General features: G+C 43.0%; 1 protein-coding gene across 2 annotated transcripts in view; it reads right to left on the minus strand.

Annotated features, from left to right (window-relative positions):
• Pgm1 (phosphoglucomutase 1) overlaps positions 1-22,943 on the minus strand; it is a 60,674-nt gene extending 37,731 nt beyond the window's left edge. The window contains exon 1 of one of the 2 annotated variants that reach the window (XM_048815244.1): positions 22,476-22,943. In XM_048815244.1, the coding sequence (XP_048671201.1) occupies positions 22,476-22,721 (246 nt within the window). In that variant the 5' untranslated portion in view covers positions 22,722-22,943. The remainder of the gene's footprint in view (positions 1-22,475) is intronic. The other variant, XM_015484909.2, reaches the window with a different exon arrangement.
• Positions 22,944-23,311: the final 368 nt, after the last annotated feature.

Raw genomic sequence — 23,311 nt, forward strand, 5'->3', positions numbered from 1 at the left:
CAAGTTTAACCCATTAGATGCAGACAGTATACTGTAGTATTTAAGGAAATGGTCTTTAAAGCCAGATTCACAGAACCTGAATCTCAGTTCTACCAATTACTACCTGTATGACTTTGGACAAGTTATTTAACTTCTCTGTGCTTCCATTTCCTCATCTGTAAAATGGGATAATAACAGTTCCCCTATCTCACTTGTTCTTATAGTCATGATTGAATGAGCTAAGAGTCATCCCTTGACACCTGGGATCTGGTTCCAGGAACCCCTGAGGATACCACAATCTGCAGATGTTCAAGTCCCTTATATGAAATGGCATAGTATTTCATATAACCTATTATTATAAACAATCATCTCTAGATCATTTATAATATCTAACACATGTAAATGCTATGTAAATAGTTGTTACACTCTATTCTTTAGGGAATAACAAAAACACTGTATATATTCAGAACAGAGGCATTTTAAAAAATATTTTTGGTGCAAGGTTGGTTGAATCTGCCAAAGCAGAATCTGTACATATGGAGGGTTGACTGTATATAGAAAGTTCTAAAAGCAAGGCTGGTATGGGCTTCCCTAGACAAGTATCTGCCATTCTCATTATTAGATCATATAAGAACAACTTGAATACTTTAAGTGTTACTGTTAGACAAAGAATTTAAAAGAAAATAAACACTTTAAGTATTCATAGCAGTTTAAATACATGAGTTTGTAAATAAAAGCTCTCTCTCTCTCTCTCACACACACACACACACACACACGCGCGCGCACACACACACACACCTCCAAGTTACATCAACAAGTATACCAACAGAAGGCGACAAAAACGAAGTAGATGTGCTGAGGTCAACAGAGCAGCTGCCTGGGCTCCAGTGGCTCAGGATCTCCAGAGACCCACCATCCCCTCTGCCCTTGGCCTTCAGGAGGCCCAGCCTCACAGTGCAGTCCTCCTAGCAGCTCCCTGTAATCTGACTAGGCTGCAGTTACTTTCAGCCACCTCTGTCTCTCAGCAAGGTTGAGCAGGACTCTGTAGTGCCCAGTCATGTTTGCCAGCCCTGGGTCAGCCTCGACCTGCTGCCCCAGATAAGCAAGAAGAAAACTCCCTCCACCTCTCCTCTGAGAAACTTTGGGTATAGGAAAGATAGGTGAATCCAAAATCATTAAAACAAGTAAAGAGAGCTCACCTAGGAGCTTCCAGGGGCACTGAGTGAGTACTCGGGGGGAGAGAAACGTGGACAGCATCTCCACCTGCACAGATGTCCTATATCAAGTCTCAAAACTGTCTCCCCAACCCAAAGCTGCACAGAGCTTGGGAACCCTCTTCCTAAGTAATGCCCAGGAGAAGAGTCCTGTTTTCATTAGAAATGACCAGTATTCAGCCACCTTGACCAATAAAAACAGTAATTTATATGGTTCTACGAATTTTTTTATATGAATTTTTTATTTCCTTTTTGAAGTATTCTTAAGGAAATTTTCATTGAAATGCCCTAAGAAGATTCATTTGAAGTAACAAAAGAATTTTCCACATTCTGGTTACTACCAGGGGCTAAGTATTAAAATTCTTTGGTAAAAAAGAAGTCCAAGTTCAAAGCTTCCCAACAAAGAAAAGATAGAAATGCTTAAGGAGAAGGAATTGCTAAAAAACAAGGATTTTATCATTGCACACTGTATACATGTATTGAATTATCACACTGTACCCCATAAATATGACATCACTAATTCAAAAAATAATAGGGGAAAAAAGAGGTCTAACTGAAGAATGGCTTTAGTTTCAAATCATTCACAGTTATATGCTTCCCTCTTGTGGTGAAAAACGGAAAAACACAGAATTTCTGCAGCCCCACAAGGGGACGTGACAACTGGTGGCAGAGACTCCCTCCCAGAACAGCCGACTTGCACAACTCTAGGGGTCCCCCTTCACCAACACTGCGATGGGAATTGTGCCTCGTTATGTTTTATGGTAGGCAATGGCTGGTCCTCTATCAATCCATTTAAATGTGGCGGTATTCCTGGCTGGGCTTTAAAGAAGAGAGGAGAAATGGTGATGTTATCTATCTCATGATTAGAAAGTCTTTTCCAATTATATAGTCTGGCCTCACTGGGACACGCTGCTGTAAAGGAAGTGAATGAAGGTGGCCACAGAGAGGAACCATCCTTTCTATGGGGTGTTTGTGAGCCTGAGTTTCTATAAAGCAGAAACAGTGAAACTTCTCTTAACAAGTTCTGGATGTACATGACGAAAGGCAAGGAAAGTGCCTATCACAACGTCAGAACATACACTGGCCACTCCATAATGTTATCCAAATGACCCAAAATAGGATGAGATATTGAGAAGGGCTGCATTCTTCTAACCCATCTCCTGCTTTCAAGAGCAGGTGAGCCCAGGCAGGACAGAATCGACACTACTGGCTGGCCTGTGGGATAAACACTGTTTAAACTTCTCCAATGGGCCAGGCTCCTGAAAAAGGGAAATGGGAAGGCAGGGACCTAAAGATGAGTCAAGCACAGCCCTGCTGTAATGAGAGGGTTCTGAATCACACAGACCTGGGTCTCAATCCTAGCACCTTTTAGTTGTGTATATCCTCACTGGCCCTAGCATTCTTATTTATAAAATAGGGACAATGGCAGCTCTTTAAGGCTGTGTGTTGGAGGAGATGGTCCAGTAGGTCCCATCGTGCTGGGCATTGTTTCCAGTGCTCTGCAGGCATTCACTCAGTTAAGTTTTACTCCATTTTGTAAGGCCAATGCTGTTATTCTCAGCCCCTATCTTAAGGATGAGGACACTTGTGGCCCCAGCAGTCCTGTCACACCACTCCTGAGCAGACCACTGGATGTGGCAGGCAGAGACCAAGGAGAAGTCTTCGTGGCACTCTAAACGTGGGGCAGAAAAGTGGTGTGTGGGAGTGAGAGATGGAGACCAAAGGAAATGCAAAAAGAGGGTCACAGCAGACCCAGTATCACTGCCCTGTCAACAGTATCAGAGTAAGATCCATAAACAACACAGCCATGCTGCGTGTGTGTGTGTGTGTGTGTGTTGAGATTTTTCTTGCATCTGTAAACGTGTAACTTAAGTAAATGAACTGTACATATTTCAGTTATTCTACAATATGGATTCAGATCAACCAACCCAAGTAAAAAAGCTCACTCCAATGAAGATATCAGGTCACCTGCAAATGTGTAGCATTCACTGGTTAAAGAAAGACTTGCAGCAAACTATAAAAGCTTTAATGCAGTACTGTGACCCAGTCTCCCACATAATGTTTTTTAGCTTGCTAATTTTTGTCTCCAAGACTCTCCCTTCCCCTCGAGGCCATGAGGTAATTCTTAGCCTGGCCTTGGGTTGGGCTTTTGTATAAAAAAGAAAAAAAAAAAGCCTGGGGATAACATGTGCTTATGAGGGTGCAGAAGGGGAACTCCTATGCACTGTTGGTGGGAATATTGGAAGGAAGGAAGGAAGGAAGGAAGGAAGGAAGGAAGGGAGGGAGGGAGAGAGGGAGGTAGAAAGGAATCTATCTATCTATCTACCATATGATCCAGCAATCTCACTACTGGCTGAACATCCAAAGGGATGAAATGATGCCTTATTGGTATGTGTGTTACAGTCACTATTTGCAATAATTAAGATAAAGAATCAACCGAGGTTTCCATCAGTGGAAGAATGGATAAAGAAAATGTGGTGTATGTACACAGTGGAATATTATTCAGCCATAAAAGAATGAAATCCTATCATTTGTGGCAACACAGATGGAACTGAAGGACATTATGTTAAGTGAGATAAGCCACGAATAAACAGACACACACACACACACACACACACACACTCACACTCAGCTGAGGAAGCTAAAGAAGTTGAGCTTCTAGAAGCAGAGGGTAGCACAGTTGTCCCTAGAGGGTAGGAAGGGAAGGGAGGGGAGGAGAGGTAGGTGGACAAAGGTTCCAATACATACTTACATAAGAGGAGTAAGTGCTACTGCTCTACAGCACGTGATTATAATTTACAATTTATTCAACATTTTATAAAGAACTATAGAGGAGTTGGTAATTCCCAACACAAAGAAACGTTTATGAAGTTAAAAATGTTAATGTGATCTGATTTGACCATGGGTCAAATTATCACACTGTATCCCATAAATACATACAATTATTATATGTCATCAACAATTAAAATTAATTGCAAAAAGAAAAGAGAAAAAAAGAAAGCCTCAGGGATCAGTCAAGGACCTGTGTAGAGGCCTATCCCTGGCTGCCTGCCTCTCCTCCTCCAGCAGTGCTCACTGAGACAAGGCGACTTCAATGCCTAGGGCTGGGGTCTGACAATGGCCTCCTTACTTTGTAAGCACTGTTTCTTCTATACACAGTGTTTTCCTTGTCCCTGTCTCGACTTTGTCCTGGCTCTCTTTTTATCAACCTTCAGGATGTGGCTCAAATACATCTCACTTGGGAAACTTTTCTGGCCACCCCAAACGCTCCCCTCCCTATGGTTTCCATCCCAAGGAAGCATTTCTCAGACTACATTGCAGTGGGCACTCAGAGACTGTCTTGGGTGTGTCCCAGATGCCTGGCACATGACTGAGCAAACTCAGTAACTGTTTGAAGGATACAAAGAAAACAATCATTCAAATACTGTTCAGGAGAGGCTCCTGGAACACCCAGACCCAACGAACCATTTACCAGGATCACTACCCTAAAACCCTAGAGGGTATGATGGGATCAGTGCTTAAGCTACTCAAGGTCAATTCTGCTTACTTTTGGCTGCCTGATGTGTTCTTTTTAGACGAGACAGCTGAGTATCAAGCAAATGATATATTAATGAAAACCTAACAGGTTTCCAAGCCCCTGTGCATGAAATGTTCTCCATGAGAAAAACACTACTGTTCTGAAATTTATAGGTTAACAGGTGTGGAGCATCTTGAGCAGTCTTTGGCAAATCTGGAAAGAGAAGTGAAATTGAGAAGGCAGTAGCTGACTGGGAGATGCTTAGCAAGGAGTTTAAAGTGTCTATATTTCCCATCAAAACCCCCACGGCCCAGTGGGGAAACCTGCTCATCATTGTTGTATACAGCACGTACGCAGGCAACGTGTATGCCTTTTCTTATTATTTCCTAAACATACCTCTAGGACATATTATTTTAATTTCACAAATGAATAAAGAGTTCAAGCAATTTGCCCAAGATTAAACAGTTAATAAGTAGCAAACCCAGGAATCAAACTCAGATCTGTCTGACCCCCAAAATTTTACTGCAGTGAAATTCTAACATAAATGAAGTAATTTTGTTATCTCACTAAGATCCTCAAAATGGCCTGGTGTCTGTACTTTTTTGATTACTCTTTAGTTCATCTGAGATGTTAGCACATGGACTTTGAGAAATGCAAGATAAAACTGCAATGTCGAGGTTTGTTTTTGACATAACTAAATTAGTCCAGTGGGTTGACTTTGCTGACGCAATAGTAGAATTTCAAAAACGATCATAACAACTCATATTTAGGTTGCTCCTCAGAGTTCCCCAAATCTTTCCTTACATATTATTTCATTCGATTCTCACAAAACTCTCAGATTTGGCAGGAATTAGAATTAATTCTATTTTACAGGTGAGAATAGTGAGTTTTAGACAAGTTAAAGCAGAGTGCGTGATAATCCACAGCATATTGTAAAACAGGTTTGAACCAAAGTCTTCAATTCCAACTCATCATTCTAAACTTATTTGGTAAAATTCAGGGTGCTACCAAGTGGCCTGTCTTCCACTTGGCATTATGTCAGAGGCAGAAGCACCGTAGATGATGAAGTTCTGAAACCTTCTCTTCAATTGTTATTAGCGTCTGCTTAAACAGGCCACAGAGGTACTAGATGTATGCATTGATTAGTGGCTGCACTCTGCCCCCACCTTAACTTGCCCCCTCTTGCCTCTTCATTTTGTCTCCTTTGTGAAGACACCATTGGTCTTCCCTTACCCACCCTGGTGGTGTTGGGAGGTTCTCTTCTATGTTCCCATCTCGTGTTAGCTGTGATAGGTTCAATGGTAGCCTCTCTTCCCCACAAAGTTATGTTCCACTCAGAGCCTATGTCTGTGACCTTGTATTTGTGGATGTAACTAAATTTAAATATTAAAGTGAGATCATTCTTTATTACCCAGGTGGCCCTAAATTCAACAACAAGGTACTTAAAAGAAACAGAAGAGAAGACATCTACACATGGAGAAGACCATATGAAGTCAGAGACAGAGCCTGGAATTATACAGACAAAAACCAAGGAACACCTGGAGTCTCTAAAAGCTAAAAATGGCAAGAAAAGATGTGCCCCTAAAGCATGAACTGCTAACACCTCGACTTTTGACTTCCAGTCTCCACAATGTAAAAAAATAAACTTCTGTTGTTGAAGGCCCTTGTTGCGTCAGACACAGGGCATTAATATACTGGTCTTCACACCATGTTTGTGTAACTACCCATCATTGTGCCCATCTCCTCTGCTGGCACGAGCATCCTGAGACCAAGGACTTTGTCTTACTCCCACTCACTTCCCACAGTGTCTGGCACACACAGTGTTCGGTGCTTGCTGAATGAACAAATCCATGTGTCCAGGAGATTTGCAGTCATGCCAGCATGAACTCCTTGCAGCTTCCCATCTATACAACACTGGCTGGGTCAGAAACCCATGCTGCAACATCCATCCCGAGCTTTCTACTGCTAGCTCATGACTCCAACCAGGGGACGGCTTCAAATCATTGGGCCTGTAATTGAGTTTTACAAATTGCCTGGCAGATCAAACCCAAGAGACAACATGCAGATGAAGTCAGAAAGGGATATCCAAGCAGTACAGGTGGCAGCAGACACAGAAGACCCTCACTTAATCCATCTCCTTGCCCCCCACCTCTACCCTCCAATGGCCTTGGATTTTGAAATAATCATAATAGTTGTTAGAATCACCAGAATCTTCTATTTACTAAACACTGTGTTGGGAATTATGATAAGTGCTTCACTAATTTTGTTTCATTCTTAACTGAGTCTTTCAAGGCAGGTATTATTACTCTTTTCATATCAAATCTACATGTGGGGGAACTAGCAATGCTGAACTGTGTGGGTTTTCTTACATATTTGACCACAAAGAGCTTGGAGCCAACTGTGTGGCCCAACAGGAAGTTTAACTTTCCTGATGACTGTCAATCTTACTTCTGCATCTGAGTTTTCTACGTTTATCTCCCCTTAGTTTTCCTTTAAAATTTTCTTTAAAATTGTATTTCTTCTGGCTTTACAGAATGCATTCTTCAAAAGTCCCATGGAGGCCATGGAATGTATTTTAGAATTAAATCAAAAGGCCTTTCTCTGTCCCCTCCAAGTTATGTCATCCCAGCTCATTTTCTGGCCTCATTGCAACCACAAGACCCCTGTGAGTCAAGGTGGGCATGGGATTAATGCTTGGGTTTTGTTTCTGTAGCTTAGAGCTGACAGGTCTCTCTTCCTAGGTCAGGGTCCAGTGTTTGGCCATGATGTTTACTTTTGTATAAACAAATCTCCCCATTGTGCACAGCTCTAAAATGCCCAACCAAAGCATGTTTTGATGCTCACTAGAGTGGAAGAGAACTATCCCCAGCCACCACAGCAGACTGCAGGAGGAAAGCAGAACGGCACAGTCTCCCCTAGCAGAAGCCGTCTTCTAAGCTCCTCTCCAGGCAGTGTGCTTAAACAGCATCACATAACGGGAACTCACCTGAAAAGTTATGCCAGAGCATATTCATCTCTATGAATACCCTCACTTTCAAAACCACCCCCTTGGGAAGCAGCAAATTTATCCAAACAATGCTGACATTCACAGTCACTCTTCTCAGGTGAACTGTCTTTCTTTCCTGTCTGGGGCACTTTCTTTGAAAGTCCTCAGTCATAACACATTTCATCCTTTGAGAATAGACTTGAACTTTGGGAAGAGACAAAAATTGGTTGGAGCCATATCTAATGAATAAAGTGGGTGATCAAATCTTGTTACATCGTTTTAGGTGAAAAATGAGGCATGACTATAAAATAATCTGACTTCTTTTCCTAGGTGACCCATAAACCGACTGGCTGAAAAATAATTCCCACGGAGGAATTTCAAAATGCTCTGGGCATTGGAAGCAGTAAGTGCGCGGTTCCCAGAGTGGCCATTTTGTAGCATGCAATACTAATTGGGATATATCAGTTCAAGTATGTTTGTGAAAAAAAAAAAAATGATTGCTTACACTCATAAAAACGAAGAAGCTATGCTCCTAAGAAATCTCTCCCCTTTTTTTTTTTTTTTGGACAGCCTGGTCTGCTTTGGACAGGGAGTCTGCTGAGAAAAACAGACTCCTGCAGAAAGCCTTTGCTGTCCAAACTATACATGTACACACACACACACACACACTCTCTCTCTCTCTCTCCCATCCCAGGGTCCCACGGGTATTTCCATAGTTGTTGAGTATTAGCTCACATAGTACCCAGTGGTGACTGACTGTTCTTCATGTCTGACTCTTCCCGATTCAACTGGAGACCCCTTGAGAACAAGGACATCTTCGGCTCTGTATCTCCAGGATGGTGCACATGGAAGTCTGGACACTGATTGTAGTCTGGATCTTGAATGTCGTCAGGGGCGCTATTGGTAATGGAACCTTTGAGAGCGGGGGCCCTGTGGAGGCCTTTAGGTCACTGAAGTAATGCCCTTGAAGGGGTTTGTGGGACCCCAGTCCACTTCCTTTTCTCTGCTCCCTGGTTTGTGATGTACGTGGTTGTGCTCAGCCGTGCGCTCCCCCTGCCCTATGATGTGCTACTTTAGCACAGATCCAAATGCAGTGGGTCTGGGATCATGGTCTGAAGCCTCTAAAACCTTGAGCCAAAATAAACCTTATCCCTGAGATAGAAGTTATATCTCAGGTTCTGTGTTACAGCAATGAGAAGCTGCCTAAAATCAACACTAATTTCACTGCTCTTCACACAAACACTTTACCTTTGTTACTCACGTTCCTGGGGCTTTATGTGCTGTATGGTTTCCCTGGCTGGCAACCAAATCTGGCCATTTGGTTCATGTAAAATTCACCCACACAAATTTAGATACCTATGGTAAACCAATGATTGCTTAAGGCAAACGGGGCTAGGGGAGCAAGGAAGATTGGCTGCTGATATATGAGGCTTCTTTTGGGGTCACGGAAACAGTCTAAAATTAGATTGTGGGGATGGCTGCCACCTTTATGAACACACTAAAATGTACTGCTGGGCACCGTGGTACCTGCTGACCGTCCTGGCCACTTGGGAGGCTGAGGCAAGAGGATCGCTTGAGCCTAGGGGTTCAAGGCCAGCCTGGGCAACAGAGACTCAGCACTGCCTGCTGCAACCAACACTGAATTGTACACTTATTAATTGAATTGTATTGTACATGGATCATAACTCAATAAAGCATTTAATTTAAAAGGTCTCCCAAAAGGGAATGTTCATGCCTTTGTTTCTTTCCCAAGGTGATAGTTGGAATAATCGATAGACACTGTCTCTTCCAAAAATCTAGTCAGCTATATAAAATTAAGTTCTGCCTCCTCTCTGTAATTCTACCACTTGAAAATAACTGAGTAAATTCCACAAATTTGGAAAAAAAAAATGCTTAGGGATGTGATGGCTGGTTTTTCTTCAAAATCAATTGTCCCTTCCTTTACCTTGGTGATCACCAGTGTTTAGTGTGCCATTTAATTACCAGCACAAAGTAGGTATCTCCCAGACTCCCTGGCTGCTAGAGGTGGCCTTAGTTAAGTTTTGATCAATGGGACATGAATGAAACTGGTATGTGTAACCTCTTCCTCTCTTCCCACTTCCTGTTGGCTAGAAAGAAGCATGGTGGTGGTCAGCATCTTGGCTGGCTTGCCATAGATTAGGGCAACACTGTTAAGTAGACTGAACAAAAAAAGAAACATGGATCTGTTTGCGTGACAGAGCCACACACCAGCCCTGGACTGCCCACACACAGTCCCTAACCAAAAGGGTTCCATTACTATAAGCTTTTGTTTTAAGTACCATATTTTGGAACTCTGTTACAACAGCCAAGCCTACATTTCAGTTAACAAGAGAAGTTAGCCAGGTGTGGTGGAGCGTGCCTGTTATCCCAGCTACCTGGGTAACAGGATCACAAATCCAAGGCCTGGGCAACTTTGCAAGATCCTGCCTCAAAATACAAAAGAAAGAAAGGGTTGGGGATGTAGCTCAGTGACAGAGCACTTGCCTAACAGGTACAAGGCCCCAGGTGCTATATCCCCCACTCCCCCAAAAAATCAGTACCAAAACAGAGTCTCGGGCTGGGGATGTGGCTCAAGCGGTAACGCGCACGCCTGCATGCACAGGGTCCTGGGTTCGAACTTTAGCACTACATAAAAATAAAATAAAGATGTTGTGTCCACCGAAAACTAAAAAATAAATATTTTAAAAATTCTCTCTCTCTAAAAGAAAAAAAAAGAATCTAAAATATGTGGCATCCGCATGTCTTTTATGCTGTAGCAAAACTGCTACCTCTGACAGTGTGGAGGGCAGACCACTGGGCAACCAAACCTGTAGCTCAAGGTGAATGGTTGGGAGGATTCAGAACATGTGTGTCATTGGCTGCTTCTTGCCACAAGTCAGAAGCTCAGGCCAAGCCTGGCCAATCAGCAGACAGAAGCAGAGGAGGTTATGACTCTGCTAAGGTAGGTTTTCTTTTACTGTGGTCTGCAAGGGATGTCGCCCTAGTCCAGTACTTGGTGACCCTGCAGAGTTGAGATGACAGCTGTTTGTGTTCCCAAACTTAAGCAACTCTAGTGAAGCAGCCTACTAGGCAGAAGAGGCTGTGTCAAGTCTGTGTCAGGATTCCCTGTCAGAAGTGGAACTAGCCCAACAGCAAATACAGGATGATGAATACCACCCTCTCCCCCACTGTCCCTTCCTGTTGTCCCAAGTGGCCATCAGCAATAACGAACCAAGGCAGAGGCCAATAAGTCAGTCAGTTTTCAGGCTTACTGTGGTTCCCAGCACACGGGGCTCATCACACTAGGCCAGAAGCCTGATGAGTTTGTGAAGGAACTAACTGTACAGGAAGGGCCAGTCCCCCATTGCCATCAACAGGAAGCAGGTTGCAAACACCTTGCAACCCCCAAAAGGGCTTTTAGCGCCTCTTCTCCAATGTCCATTACTAGGTGAAGAGAGGACAGACATGTAGAGTTCCTTCCTGAGGCAGAACCAGGGCCCCCTGTGGACCCACCCATTACCAGGGCTGGAAGTCTGCACTGCCCTCCAGCACAATGTGACCTCCGTGGCCAGTTGCTACTGTATGACTATATATAACTACACAGAACTAGATCTGTGCCTGTGCGTGTTATGTAGAGATAGACAGTGGGGAGGATGGAGCTGATAATTTGCCTTTAAATTTATTGGACTTTGAACCACCAGGAGCCACATGTGGTCCAGATGGAGAGAAGTATGCACAGCACCTGGGGCTCACAGACACTGAACTAAGAGACCAGAAGGAATGTGGTATGCCTCCTCTCTGGAGGGGTGATGTGTCTGTGGGGGCCGGTGGGCAGTGTGTGTGTGGCAAGAACAGTAGGCATACTGATCTGCATGGCCAAAGGGACACCTGACCAGGGCAGGGATTTAGAGTTTCCGCTCCCTTTTTTAAAGTAACAGAACCACCCATTTTTAGCTGGTCACATGACTTCCGATATTAAACTCTACCTTTTTCAGTCCTTCTTGTAGGTAACTGTGGCTTACCTGTTAGATCTAATCAATGAATTGTCAGCAGAAGTCAGATGATTAATTTCCAGATTTGAAGGGCAGAGGCACTTTGCCCCATTGCTATTATTTGAATAGGTGTCCCCCAAAGGCCCATGTGTTAAAGGCTTGGTCCCCCAGCCCACGGTGTTATTGGGAGGTTGTGGAACCTTTAAGAGTGGGGCCTGGTGGGAGCTGCTTTTGTGCTTGGCCGTGAGGTGGGTGGGCCTCCTCTACTACATACTCTCATCATGGCTACTTCTGGCCCAAGGCAATGGGGCCAACTGGTCATCAACTGAAACCTCCAAAGCAGTGAGTCAAAATAAATCTTTCTTCTGTTTATTAACCTCAGGTATTTGTTATGGTAATAGAAAGCTGACAAACATACCCATCTTTGTCCCATGCCCACTGGCTGAAACAGAGATATGGTGCTAGGGAGCCATCTGCAACTAGGTGGGCAAGTGCAATCCCTTCAAGGAGGAGGCAGGCTCCCAACACCACAGAGCAATCACACTTGTCCCAGCCTGCTTACAACACACGCAACACACGATTCCACAAGAGAGGAGGACTTCTGGCTATTTGATAGTTGTTTTTGAGTCTCTATTACAACCGTTCAACCTATATAATTGTACAAAGTATTTGACTTAAAATATAGGCTACATGGTGTATGCTGAATTCACTTTGGGAGGCACCTCAAAGTGTCATCTTCCAGAGCTGATGAACAAGCTGAGCTACAAAGGGAGGACAAGCTTTGATAGAGAAATCTAGCTGAGATTTCAAATATAATCCAGGTAGAAAGTCACAAGGGCATCATGTTCCGAGTCATATTTGTTGAATTACAATTGAGATGTTTCCATTATGTACAACTGAGTAGTAGCAGGAATTTGCAATGTAGTTGCATCAGACAAGTATTGTTCTTGCACCAACTTAATCATGTGTAATTGACAGGGAGACAAAGAGGAAAAGAGTGAAATTTAAATAGCATGGGCAATTCTACCACCTTTCCACTCAAAAACTCCTTGCCTTGCTCAGTCCTGGATCGCACAGGACTCTCAAGGTCTGAGCAGCTCGCTGTGCTAAACGCCATTCTGAAATCTACAGATGCACACATAAATTGTGTTGTACCTGTTCTTCTACATGATATTTGTGTAAGGGATTTTTAAGGGTGATCTTGATTATCCTAGAGTATCATCTTCACCTCCAACTCTAGAACCCAACCCACGGCAAACATGACTTCTCTGTACAAGCTGGCAGGTGGGCAGTGATTTATTACCGTTGATCCCAAAGAGGCCAGCTGGTCCTAGGATTGTAGTCCACTGGCTCAGTTCTCATTTTTTAATGGAAACTATCAAAGGAAAAACGATTGTGCCTTGATGTGGATTTTGCCTCTTCTTTTACACTGTGATTTCTTAAGCTGGTTTTAATTCATTCCAATGTTGAGAAAAGTGGCTTCCACCCAAGGGGCAAGAACCCCACTCCACTCCAACTGCTCCTTCCCTGCTTAACCCTTCACCCAGCTTGGCTGCATTCCCGACCACTCCCAGTGGGACACCTGAAAGGTCTGCAATAGAGAGGAAATGAAGCAATGCGTGCAGGAGTATCTTGTAAAACATCAAACATGAAGTATATTTTTAGATGCACTTGACTTTTGTAAATTATAAAACAAAAATAGGAAATTGGGGGGTGTGACACCTCTCCGACATGTCAAGCTCTCTTGCCTCTGTTTCTTTCTGGAATATACTCCTCTCCTTCCCTTCAGGTCTGGGTTGAGTGGGCACTTCCCTGCTCCTTACCTACATAGGCTGCACCCCTTTTCTCTCTTAGCCTGCCTTACCTCAAACAGCACTGCTGGGCTCCAGCTGTTGTTGGTTTGTTGTCTGTGACCCACCAACGCTCAAACATGAATCTTTCGACCTTAAGTCCCAAGTGGTGAGGACTGGGCCTGGCTTTTCCACTCTATCCCAGGACAGTATAGTTGAACTATCCAATGTGGATCCCCACATTGATTGGTTTGGCCCCCAAATGGCTACCGCACCATGCTGACTGAGCCCACTGGACTCAAACCACATAGCAGTCAATTTAGTTGACTCCTGAGCAACAGACGTGCTTGTGAGCAGGCTGGAGTACAGCGCAGGGGCCAAATATTTGATCGGGACTTCTGTTACTTATCCCACAACTCTACCACTTGGTGACCTGACAGGAAAATACACCTTGTGCTGAATCAATCACACTCAGAGTGGCCAAAAACAAATTCATGCCATTAGCTGTCAAAATAGCTGTGTGGTATATATCTACAGGAAAACAGACCTCACCCTCCCTGCATGCCATTAACTGCAATTTTAAAAGAAGAAAGCAAACTTAGTTCTGGAAAGATTCCTGTAAGGTCATATCAACCCAACATGGTACAGATTGGTAGTAGTTCCCCAAATCATTCCATTTGGGGTCCTCTTGCAAACTCAAAGGGCTCACTGAACATTAAAAACTCTGAAAGTGGTAATTAACATTTCCCAGTCTAGTTTCCACAGATTTTAACTGGGATATTATAACAATCCCCAGAAATACTTGCTTTGAGATATACTTATTTATGGAAAAGATCAACTGGATGAAATATCAGAAGACCAAAGACCCAGTTCCAACTCCACTAACAGGCTGGACAAGTCAACCACATTTCATCTATTACATTTCATCTTTTCAAACTTTGAGATACTGATTGTGTTAATCCATTTTCTGCTGCTTTAATGCAACACCTGAAGCTGGGTACAGTATAAAGAAAATATATTTATTTTATTTAGCTCACAGTTTTGAAGGTTGAAGGTTCAAACAGCATGATGAAGGATCTGGAGAGGGCCCCCCTAGCAGCACCAATCACGGCAGATTTCATCATGGTGGCAATACACAAAGGGGGAAGATCACAAGACTGCAAGCCAGAGGACGAGAAGCAGCCAGACTTTGAACCCCCACTAAATCCCACCTCTTAAACATCCCACGACTTCTTAATATTATTGCACTAGGTACCATGAACCTCCAGGGAACACATCTAAGCCATACTCAAATCATAGCACCCATGAAGAGGAGAATGGAAGGAAAATGTTTCCAATATGAAAAAAAAAAAAAAAAAGGAAAACGGTGTTTCTGACCCATGGTTAAAATTTTGTTTGGTGTGATTTAACTGGCAGTCCCTGTAGGGTTGCTTCAGGGCTGTCTTTATGACTCAGGACTCTGGGGTGACTGGGAGAAGCAATGGGAAAACAGACTTTAATTGTTGAAATTAAAGCAAACCAAAGCAAGCAAATACCACCTCAAAAAAACAAAAACAAAATATCCCAGCTTATATCTGTTTGTATAGCCCAAGAAAGGGCACATTCTTCTTACCATTCTAAACCATCCCATAGAGCTACCCCTTTATAATTTTCCCCCAGATGATACCAGATGAGAAGTCTCTCCAGATCCTCCCAAATGAAGCCCGTACTGAACTCCTAATAACTGACTTTACTCACTTCGCAGCCATTTTTAAAAGGTGGATCCCAACTGTGAGCACAGCTTCAAAGTCAACAGAATTACTGGGTATATCTACGGGGACTTCATAGGACCTTAAGGGAGAATAGATGGACTAGTTCAAACTTTTCTGCTTTGCTTTCTTAGAAGGTAGTGCTGGGGATGGAGTTCAGAGGTAAACAGCTTGACTGGCATGTACAAGGCCCTGGGTTCGATTCCCAGTAGTAGGGTAAAGAATAACACTGTGTAGCTAACACAAATCATTCTCCTAAACATTCTTCTGAAATTTCAAGGGGCCCACATTATGCCACTGTGACAAAAGAAAAAAAATTATTTTGAGTTGAACACACCTAAGAATGGCTTCTTACTAAACTCTCTCATCTATTTTATAAATAGGGCATCCCCAAAGAACTCAATTGTCATAAATCCCCTTTCCTGGAGATTCACAATCAGGGAAGATTAACTCTTAGTACTTAAGACAGTACACTGTCACAAAACTATCTTATCTCCCACCTATTCTCTTAAGGCCCCATTTGATTTTCCTCAAAGTCACGCTATACACCAAGTGCCCTCTGCCTTCTCCCTTCCTCTAAATAAGATGGTATATAAGCCACAAAATGTAACTGCCTCCAGTCACATATTTCTGTGAAACTCCACCGATATATTTTTGTTACTAATCCATTTCTTATAAGTTTAACTTATAGTCCCCCAAATATTTAACCTAAAAAGGTAGATGAAAAGTTTTTCCTACCCTTTGAGTCCAAGACAGAAGAATTTATTATTAAATATTTGATCAAAGATGGTTATGTCTACTATCCTAAGATATAAGTATTAATACAATAATACTTATACTATATGTAAGACTTCATATAATGAAAAATTATAATATATTAGGACCCTTCATATAATGAAAAAATTATACTATATTTATCTTCTTGGAGCATAGCTTTACAACATTAAATGAGTAAATGTGCTTATCCTCTATTAACTCTCCCTCTGCCTGGATGTCTTTCACAGATATGTGCCTGGCTCCTGGCTTCACTTCACTCAGGTCTCTGGTCTCATGAGGTTCACCAGAGAGGCTTTTCCTATGACCACACTGAAGAGAACACTGCACCCCAAAATGTTCTTTCCTTTTACCAGGCTTTATTTTTCTTCAGATCATTTCTCTTTATCTGACACATATATTTATCTTCTGTCTCCCTCAACTATAGCCTCACAGTTCCATGAAAGAAGATACTCTTCAGTTCACCGATTGTGTCCTACCTAGTACAGCATGTAGTAGGTACTCAATAAATATTTTCCAAATGAATCTCTCTTCCAAAGATGATCTCTCTCTCCCCCCCTTATTTAATTTTGTTTACCAAAAAAAAAAAAAGCTTTAGTTTGAAAAGAGAGAATGGTTTTCTTTTTAGTCTTTGATGCTCTATGGGTATTAGATTTGATTAAGACAGGGGAAAAATTTAGCAAAAGAATTAATTAGTACAACCAAGGGCTGGGGTTGTGGCTCAGTGGTAGGATGCTTGCCTCGAAGATGTGAGGCACTGGGTTCGATCCTCAGCACCACATATAAATAAATATAAATAAAGGTCTTATGTCCAACTACAACTAAAAAATTTTTTTAAGAATGAAAATTTTATTAAAAAAATTAGTACAATCAAGAAAGAAAAGCTCCCAATTTGATTTAAAGACTTTATGTAACAAAGACTGTGACTAAGTGCCTGTCTCTGAACACTAGCCCTGCTCTTTCCCTCTTCCTTACTTCTTGCTGTTCCCCTCTCCTCGAAAGGTGGCCTGCCTCTTCTCTTTGCACACTACCATTCCTTAAGGCAGCTCAAGTTCCACCTCTTCTTTCCCCAGTCCAAAATGTTCTCTCCCTTCTCTGACCTTTGCACTTTGGAATTCTGCACTTTCTGTGCAAATGTATTCCCTGTGTCTCATCTCCCTGCAAGGACTGTAGACTCCTAGATGAAACAGCCAAATATCTTATTCATCCTGGTGTTTATGCCGATTCAAAATCAGAAAGGAGAACAATCATTTAAAAAATTATCATAATTAAAAAATAAACTTTTTAAAACATGGGAGTTACAGCATATTAAAAAGACCCAAAGATGCTTCTCTTTCAGGTCATCCCTATCCAAGAATATGATATCAGATTTTAAAAGGAGTAATGTCTCCTCTACCTAGCACCAATTACCTAAGAGTCCCCGAGATTTCCCTCTTCTGCTCAGTATTTTTTCCTGTCCTTCTCAGGAAATGTTGTGACTGTACCCAGACACAGGATCCTTCACCAGTGCTTGCAACTGGGCCTGTGAAAGTTCAGAAGAGGGATTCATCTCAAATGGGAGACAGGGGATTTTCTAGCCCTCCCCCTTCCAGTTCTTCCACTGTAAGGTGAACTTCTCAAAACTCCACTAGTTTGGTCTGAGAACATGAGACCCTGAATTGCTGTTATCAAGTACTTGAGGTCCATTTTAGTGCAGGTGGCACCTGATGCAAAAAGGGGATCTTTTGCTTAGTGCTGGGTTCTTAACCCAGGATGCTTAGATAACACCTGCCCCACTTGCCAGAATGGGTAGAATTCAATGGGGTCCTGGAATGTGAATGGCAAAACAAAATGTTTTTGTTTTCACTAACCTCTAACTAAAATTTAGCATTTCCTTCCATTATAATGCAGGAAGCAAACTTTATTATTATTATTATTATTATTATTATTATTATTATTATTATTATTATTTCTCTACTACTACTAGTATTGCTCCCTGGGACTTTATCATCAGTAGAAATCACACATATTTTCATACCACATTATAAATGATCTCAATGTATTAAAACTGCACATATTTCTAAATACCATGTACAATCATCACTGCTCTGAAATAAGGTAGTATTAGACCCTCTGTAGATTTTTGTATTTAATATAGCAAAAAAGAAGCACATACTTTTCTTGTTATATATCACAAATTTGGGGGTCTTTATTCAGATTTATTTTTCCCCTTTTTTATTGGCACATTATAATTGTAAATAACAGTATATTTTATTATAATATAGTCATACATGCACACAATAAAATAGTATAATTTGAACAATTACAAATTTGGTTTTCAAAAATATTTTAATACTTCTATTTCAGTATAATTTTTGTTTCCTTTAGGATCCTTTGTTTTTTGTTTTATACACTTAAATTTTCTGAAGAGGTCACAAAGGGGTAGCAAAGGAGTCCAGGGCAAAGAGCCCCTGTGAAATGATGACAACCCCACTTACTTTCAAAGTATCTATTTTACTTTGCTTAGAATGGTGATAAATTATCCTTTGAAATATCCACATGTTCATCTACTTGTAAATTTGAACTCTCCCAGTTCCTCATTTGGGTCACTAGCAGATGACCAGGCCCAGAGTGGTTCTTAGATATCAGGAATAGTTTCAACCAAAGAGTCTACACTGAGCATCTCTTGCACTTTCGGTGACATGGCCCCATAAATTCCTTCCTCACTTGAACTAATCCAATTAAGTTTCTGTCACTTGCACCCTGCTGGTTCTACATGGAATTCCTCCACATTAGTTAGGGCTAATAAAAAGTTGCAGGCAGGTGGCAAGCAATGCCGCTATGTATGGGGGGAAGGTGGGTAATATTTGCATCAGGTTGGATTAACTTATCCTTCTAAATAGCAACAGAACACTGATCATACAAATGTCATTCCAACAGTTCGTGTTGAAAAGGGGCTGCCAGGTACTTTTATATTTCATCTAATCCTCACAACAGCCTCTCTGGGCATATATATCATACCACCTTTTACAGATGAAGAAGGATCAGAAATTAAATAACCTGTCCAACAGAACAGTCCCATACTCCTGTTCTGCCTGTTCATTCTGCCCAAAGTTCTTCCCCTCTGGCACATTCACCTCCTGCCCGGAGTATCCAATTCCAGCGCATCCTTTAAGACTCAATTAACTGTCTCCTTTCTAGATGTCTTCCTCACTTCATCTTCCCCTCCCACCAATAGCTGTCTCTGCTCTTACCTCTTCAATATCTGGCACTTACCTCCATCACAGCAGCTAACACACTATGATGCTGTGTGTGTTCTTATCCATCTGCCCTTCTAGACTATGTCTTTCTGAGGACAAGGACATTTTTTTATGTCAAGTACAATGTCTGATACAAAGTAAGCACATAATAAATGTTTGATAAGAATAAGTTTATTGGTCACCAACTATATGCTGTCTTAAAGTTAAATGCTGGAATACATAGGACACTCACAATCAAGGGCAAATGAATATGAATTCATAAGATGTTCTATTGTCCAAGGTATTGTAGACATAGTAGGCTTTCTGTACACCAGCCTTCCAAATTCAGATTCAACCAAATACAGACTGCAAATATTTAGGGAAAAAAATAGAATACAAATAAAAATAGAGTAAAAACTATTTACATAGCATTTACATTATATATTTTAATTAATCTAGAGATGATTTATGTAAGAGGATGTGTGTGGGTTGGGGGGTGTGACTCTGTGGTACTCATCTAACATGTATGACACCCTGGGTTCTATCCCTAGCACCACACACACACACACACACACACAAATTTGTATAGGTTATATGTAAATAGTACCCCCCAACAACTCTTTAGAGATAGGGTCTTGCTAAATTGCCCAGGCTGACTTAGAAGTCGTGATCCTTCTGCCTCAGCCTTCCAAATGGCTGGATTAATTTGTGTACCCAGTACTATCCCACTTTATACAAGGGACTTAAGCATTTACAGAATTTGGTACCCACACGGAGATCTGAAACCAATCCCCCAAGGATACCAACTTATAGATAAAACACAGACCTTTCTTAAGGAAGTTTATTCCCCAGTGGGGGGTCCGTGACATATAAACAGATTGTTCACTGGAATTTGATTCATCTGTGCTAGAGATATGGGAAAAAAGTAGTTCGGCCCAGGAGAGCCATAGCAAAAGAAAACAAGGAGAAAAAAAAGTAGCAAATTAAATCCCTGACATGTAGAGATAATGAGTAAAATCAAAGAGCAGCAAGCTGAGGCCGAAAACCTAGTGACTAGCCAGAGGAAAAATAGGGAAAGCAGTCCCTGAAGGAACTTACAAAATATTCAGGTAGAAGTAGGAGAGAGGACAAGGCAAGGGAGTAGGATCACTAAGAATGCAAAGTCAGCTGGGCCAAAGGCAAGAGAAAGGTCAGGATGAGGCCTATTGGGTTTAGCAACCAGAGAGACACTGGTTCTGGCATGAGCACTTTTAGTGAAGAGGTAGAGGAGGCTGAAGCCAGGCTGCAGAGAGATGGTTAATGAATGGGAGTCAAGAATCAGAGATGGTGAATACAGAGAGCTTTTTCAAAGGTTGATTAAAAGAGAGAAGAGTAACAGGGCAGTAGGTAAAGGGTGATAAAGTTTTAAAAACATTTTTGTAGTCTTAACTAATTCATTCCTTTCCACCCCACACTATTTCCAAGTGGACCAATTTCCATTTGAACCCTAAAACTCCCATTATGCTCTAAGTTCCTTAAGGACTTGTGCCTGAATCATCTTTTCATTCTATTGGTTTCTCTGTACTAAGGCTCAATATCTCCTGAATGAATGAAGTGCAAATTTGGTACAGGTGGTGCACAGGGAGATGAAGGGATCCACTGGTATATACCTATTGTTTATTCTTCAATCTGTAATGGTCTGAAAACTCAAAAGCATAGAGAAAACAAATCCAAACTTCCCACATGAATGCTTATAAATGTTTAACCCAGGGAGGAAGGTGTAGTTAGGGCCCATTTGAGGCTCTGAAGACTAGAAAATAGAACTTCAGATTCAACAATGCCTTCATTCCCAGAAACTGCTTAAGTTCTTGGGATTTGCAGTTTGTATTGGATTCTCACGGCTGTCATTATAATTTTTGTAAATCATTCTTGTAATTCTTGTAAGTTACAATATTTTTGGTCCTGGGAACTAAATCCACATATTAGGCAAGTGTTCTGCCAATAAGTTATACGCCCCAGCTCAGTTCTCCTCAAATATTTAACCTGCCTAAACTTCTAAGTTCTCACAGTGACTTGAAGGTACCATAAAATAACATCTAACTTACAGGGCTACAGGATGGTATAAATGAGGCACTGCAAGTGAAGTGTTAACCCTGGTATTTGGCAAAAATGCTCACAATATGTTAATGATAGAATATCACTAAAATGACTAAAATATTACTAAAGGTAATGGGTTCCAGAAGAGTTGGGTATACAGCAAATCTTTTTATAAATAGAGAAGGAAAATTTGCTCCTTACAAGAACTTCTTGAAGTGTTTTATAAAACTGAGTGGATAACCAACCCCAATTCATCTGTTTTACAAATCCACATTTTCATTCATCAGATTTATCGAAAAATCACTTTTAAAGTTTTACCTCTCCAAGTGGACCTGCCCAATTAAGTCAGTTAAGGTTCCTTAGCTGAGGGGCAGAACCAAGGTGTTGCGTTAATTTCCTGGCCTGCCAGGACTGCTTGCATAAGAGCGCCCTAGGGCATGTTGTTTCTGTTTTAATCAATATTCAGCTCCAGGCCCCTCGGTGGAACACGTCCAGAGCACTGCCCAGCAGAGACCAGCCTTTTCAAAATCCTGCGCTCCAGCAGGCAGGCACAACGCAAACTAGGGGATGGGGAGGAAGGGCTTGGCACCTGCCTGCTGAGACCCGCTGGCCGGACGCCCCAGGGGGATGGGTGCTTTTGCCACCCCAGTCCCAAAGCGCCAGGCTCTGAGCCAGCCGGAGGCGCCAGTCCCGGCCGAGAATAGCAGGCAACCGTGCCGAGGCGAGGAGGGTTCAGAGCAAGACGAAGGCTGTCTAACCTTTCCTCGCTAAGGCCACGGCGCTCCGTGCTGTAACAGTATCTCCCGAGGCAGCAAAGGTTAATGTAAATGTCAGAGGCCTCGGGAGCCGCAGGAAATTGACTACCTTCAGGGAAGCAGGAGGAGGGAGGGGCTGCCGGGAGGGTCGGGCCTCCCAAGGTCAAGGCCAGCTCTCCGCTCCCCCATCTCCCCACCCCAAGGAGTCGGACAGGCAGCTCCGCGTGGCCCCGTGGCCACTTCCTCACGTCCCGCCCGGCGACCTCCGTGGGGCCTCGAGGCGAGAAGAGCCCGCGCAGAGGCCGCGAGGGTGGAGACTTGGGCGCTCGCGCACGGAAGTGGCCCGGCCGGGAGCTGGGCCGGCCGGGGCCCCGCGTCGCGCACGCACCCCGGGCGCACGTCCCGAGGAGCAGCCGCGCCCCTTACCCCGTTGGCGGCGGCGATGCGGACGATGAGCTGGATGGCGTCCTTCATGTAGAACCTGCCGTCCCCGCCCACCACCAGGGTGGCCTCCTGCCTCTGCCCCGGTTCCACCGTGGAGATGATACTCTGGATGAAATTCTCGGCGTAGTTGGCATTGCTCTGGAACACCTTCACCCGCTTCCGCAGCCCGCTCGTGCCCGGCTTTTGGTCCGGGTACGCCTGGGTCTTAACAGTTACGATTTTCACCATGGTGGCAACTCGCTGCCTGGCTCTGGCGCGGACACTGCTAACCGAGGGGCGGCCGCGGATGGGGCTGCAGCTGCTCTGAGCTGAGGTCGCGAGCCGGTGGGGGCCACGCCGGCACTCTGGGTTACGCGGGGCCCTCCTCCTTAAAGGGACAGGAGGTGGGACTCTGCCTCCACCGCCAGCCCACCTCCCCGCAGGTTTCGCAGGGAGGGGGAACTGGGAGCGCGCAGCGTCCGGCTCAGGCGGAGTGGGCGGAGCCGCTCTGATTCACCCTCCCCTTGTTGAGCCAACCCACTATAAAAAGAAATCTGCCACTCCCCCAAATAGAGGCGGAGCTTGTATTAGGGGCCCCTGTCTTAGGGCAAGGACGTCAGGCGAGGCGGGTTAAATGTAAGATTATATTATATAATTATAATGGTTTCCTTTGCCTTGGCTAGAGTATCATGTGTAAATAACTTTCTGGAAAACTGTTCTGAAGGACAGAAAAGCCAACCTCAGCTGGGTTCATTATTCCTTATTCTTTTTATCCTTTCCCCCAAATGTAAGGGCATTTGAGTTCAAAAAGGAATTGAACTCAGATCTTATTCGACTTA

Source organism: Marmota marmota, unplaced genomic scaffold (genome assembly GCF_001458135.2).
Source record: "Marmota marmota marmota unplaced genomic scaffold, marMar, whole genome shotgun sequence".
In the NCBI taxonomy this organism is placed as follows: domain Eukaryota; kingdom Metazoa; phylum Chordata; class Mammalia; order Rodentia; family Sciuridae; genus Marmota; species Marmota marmota.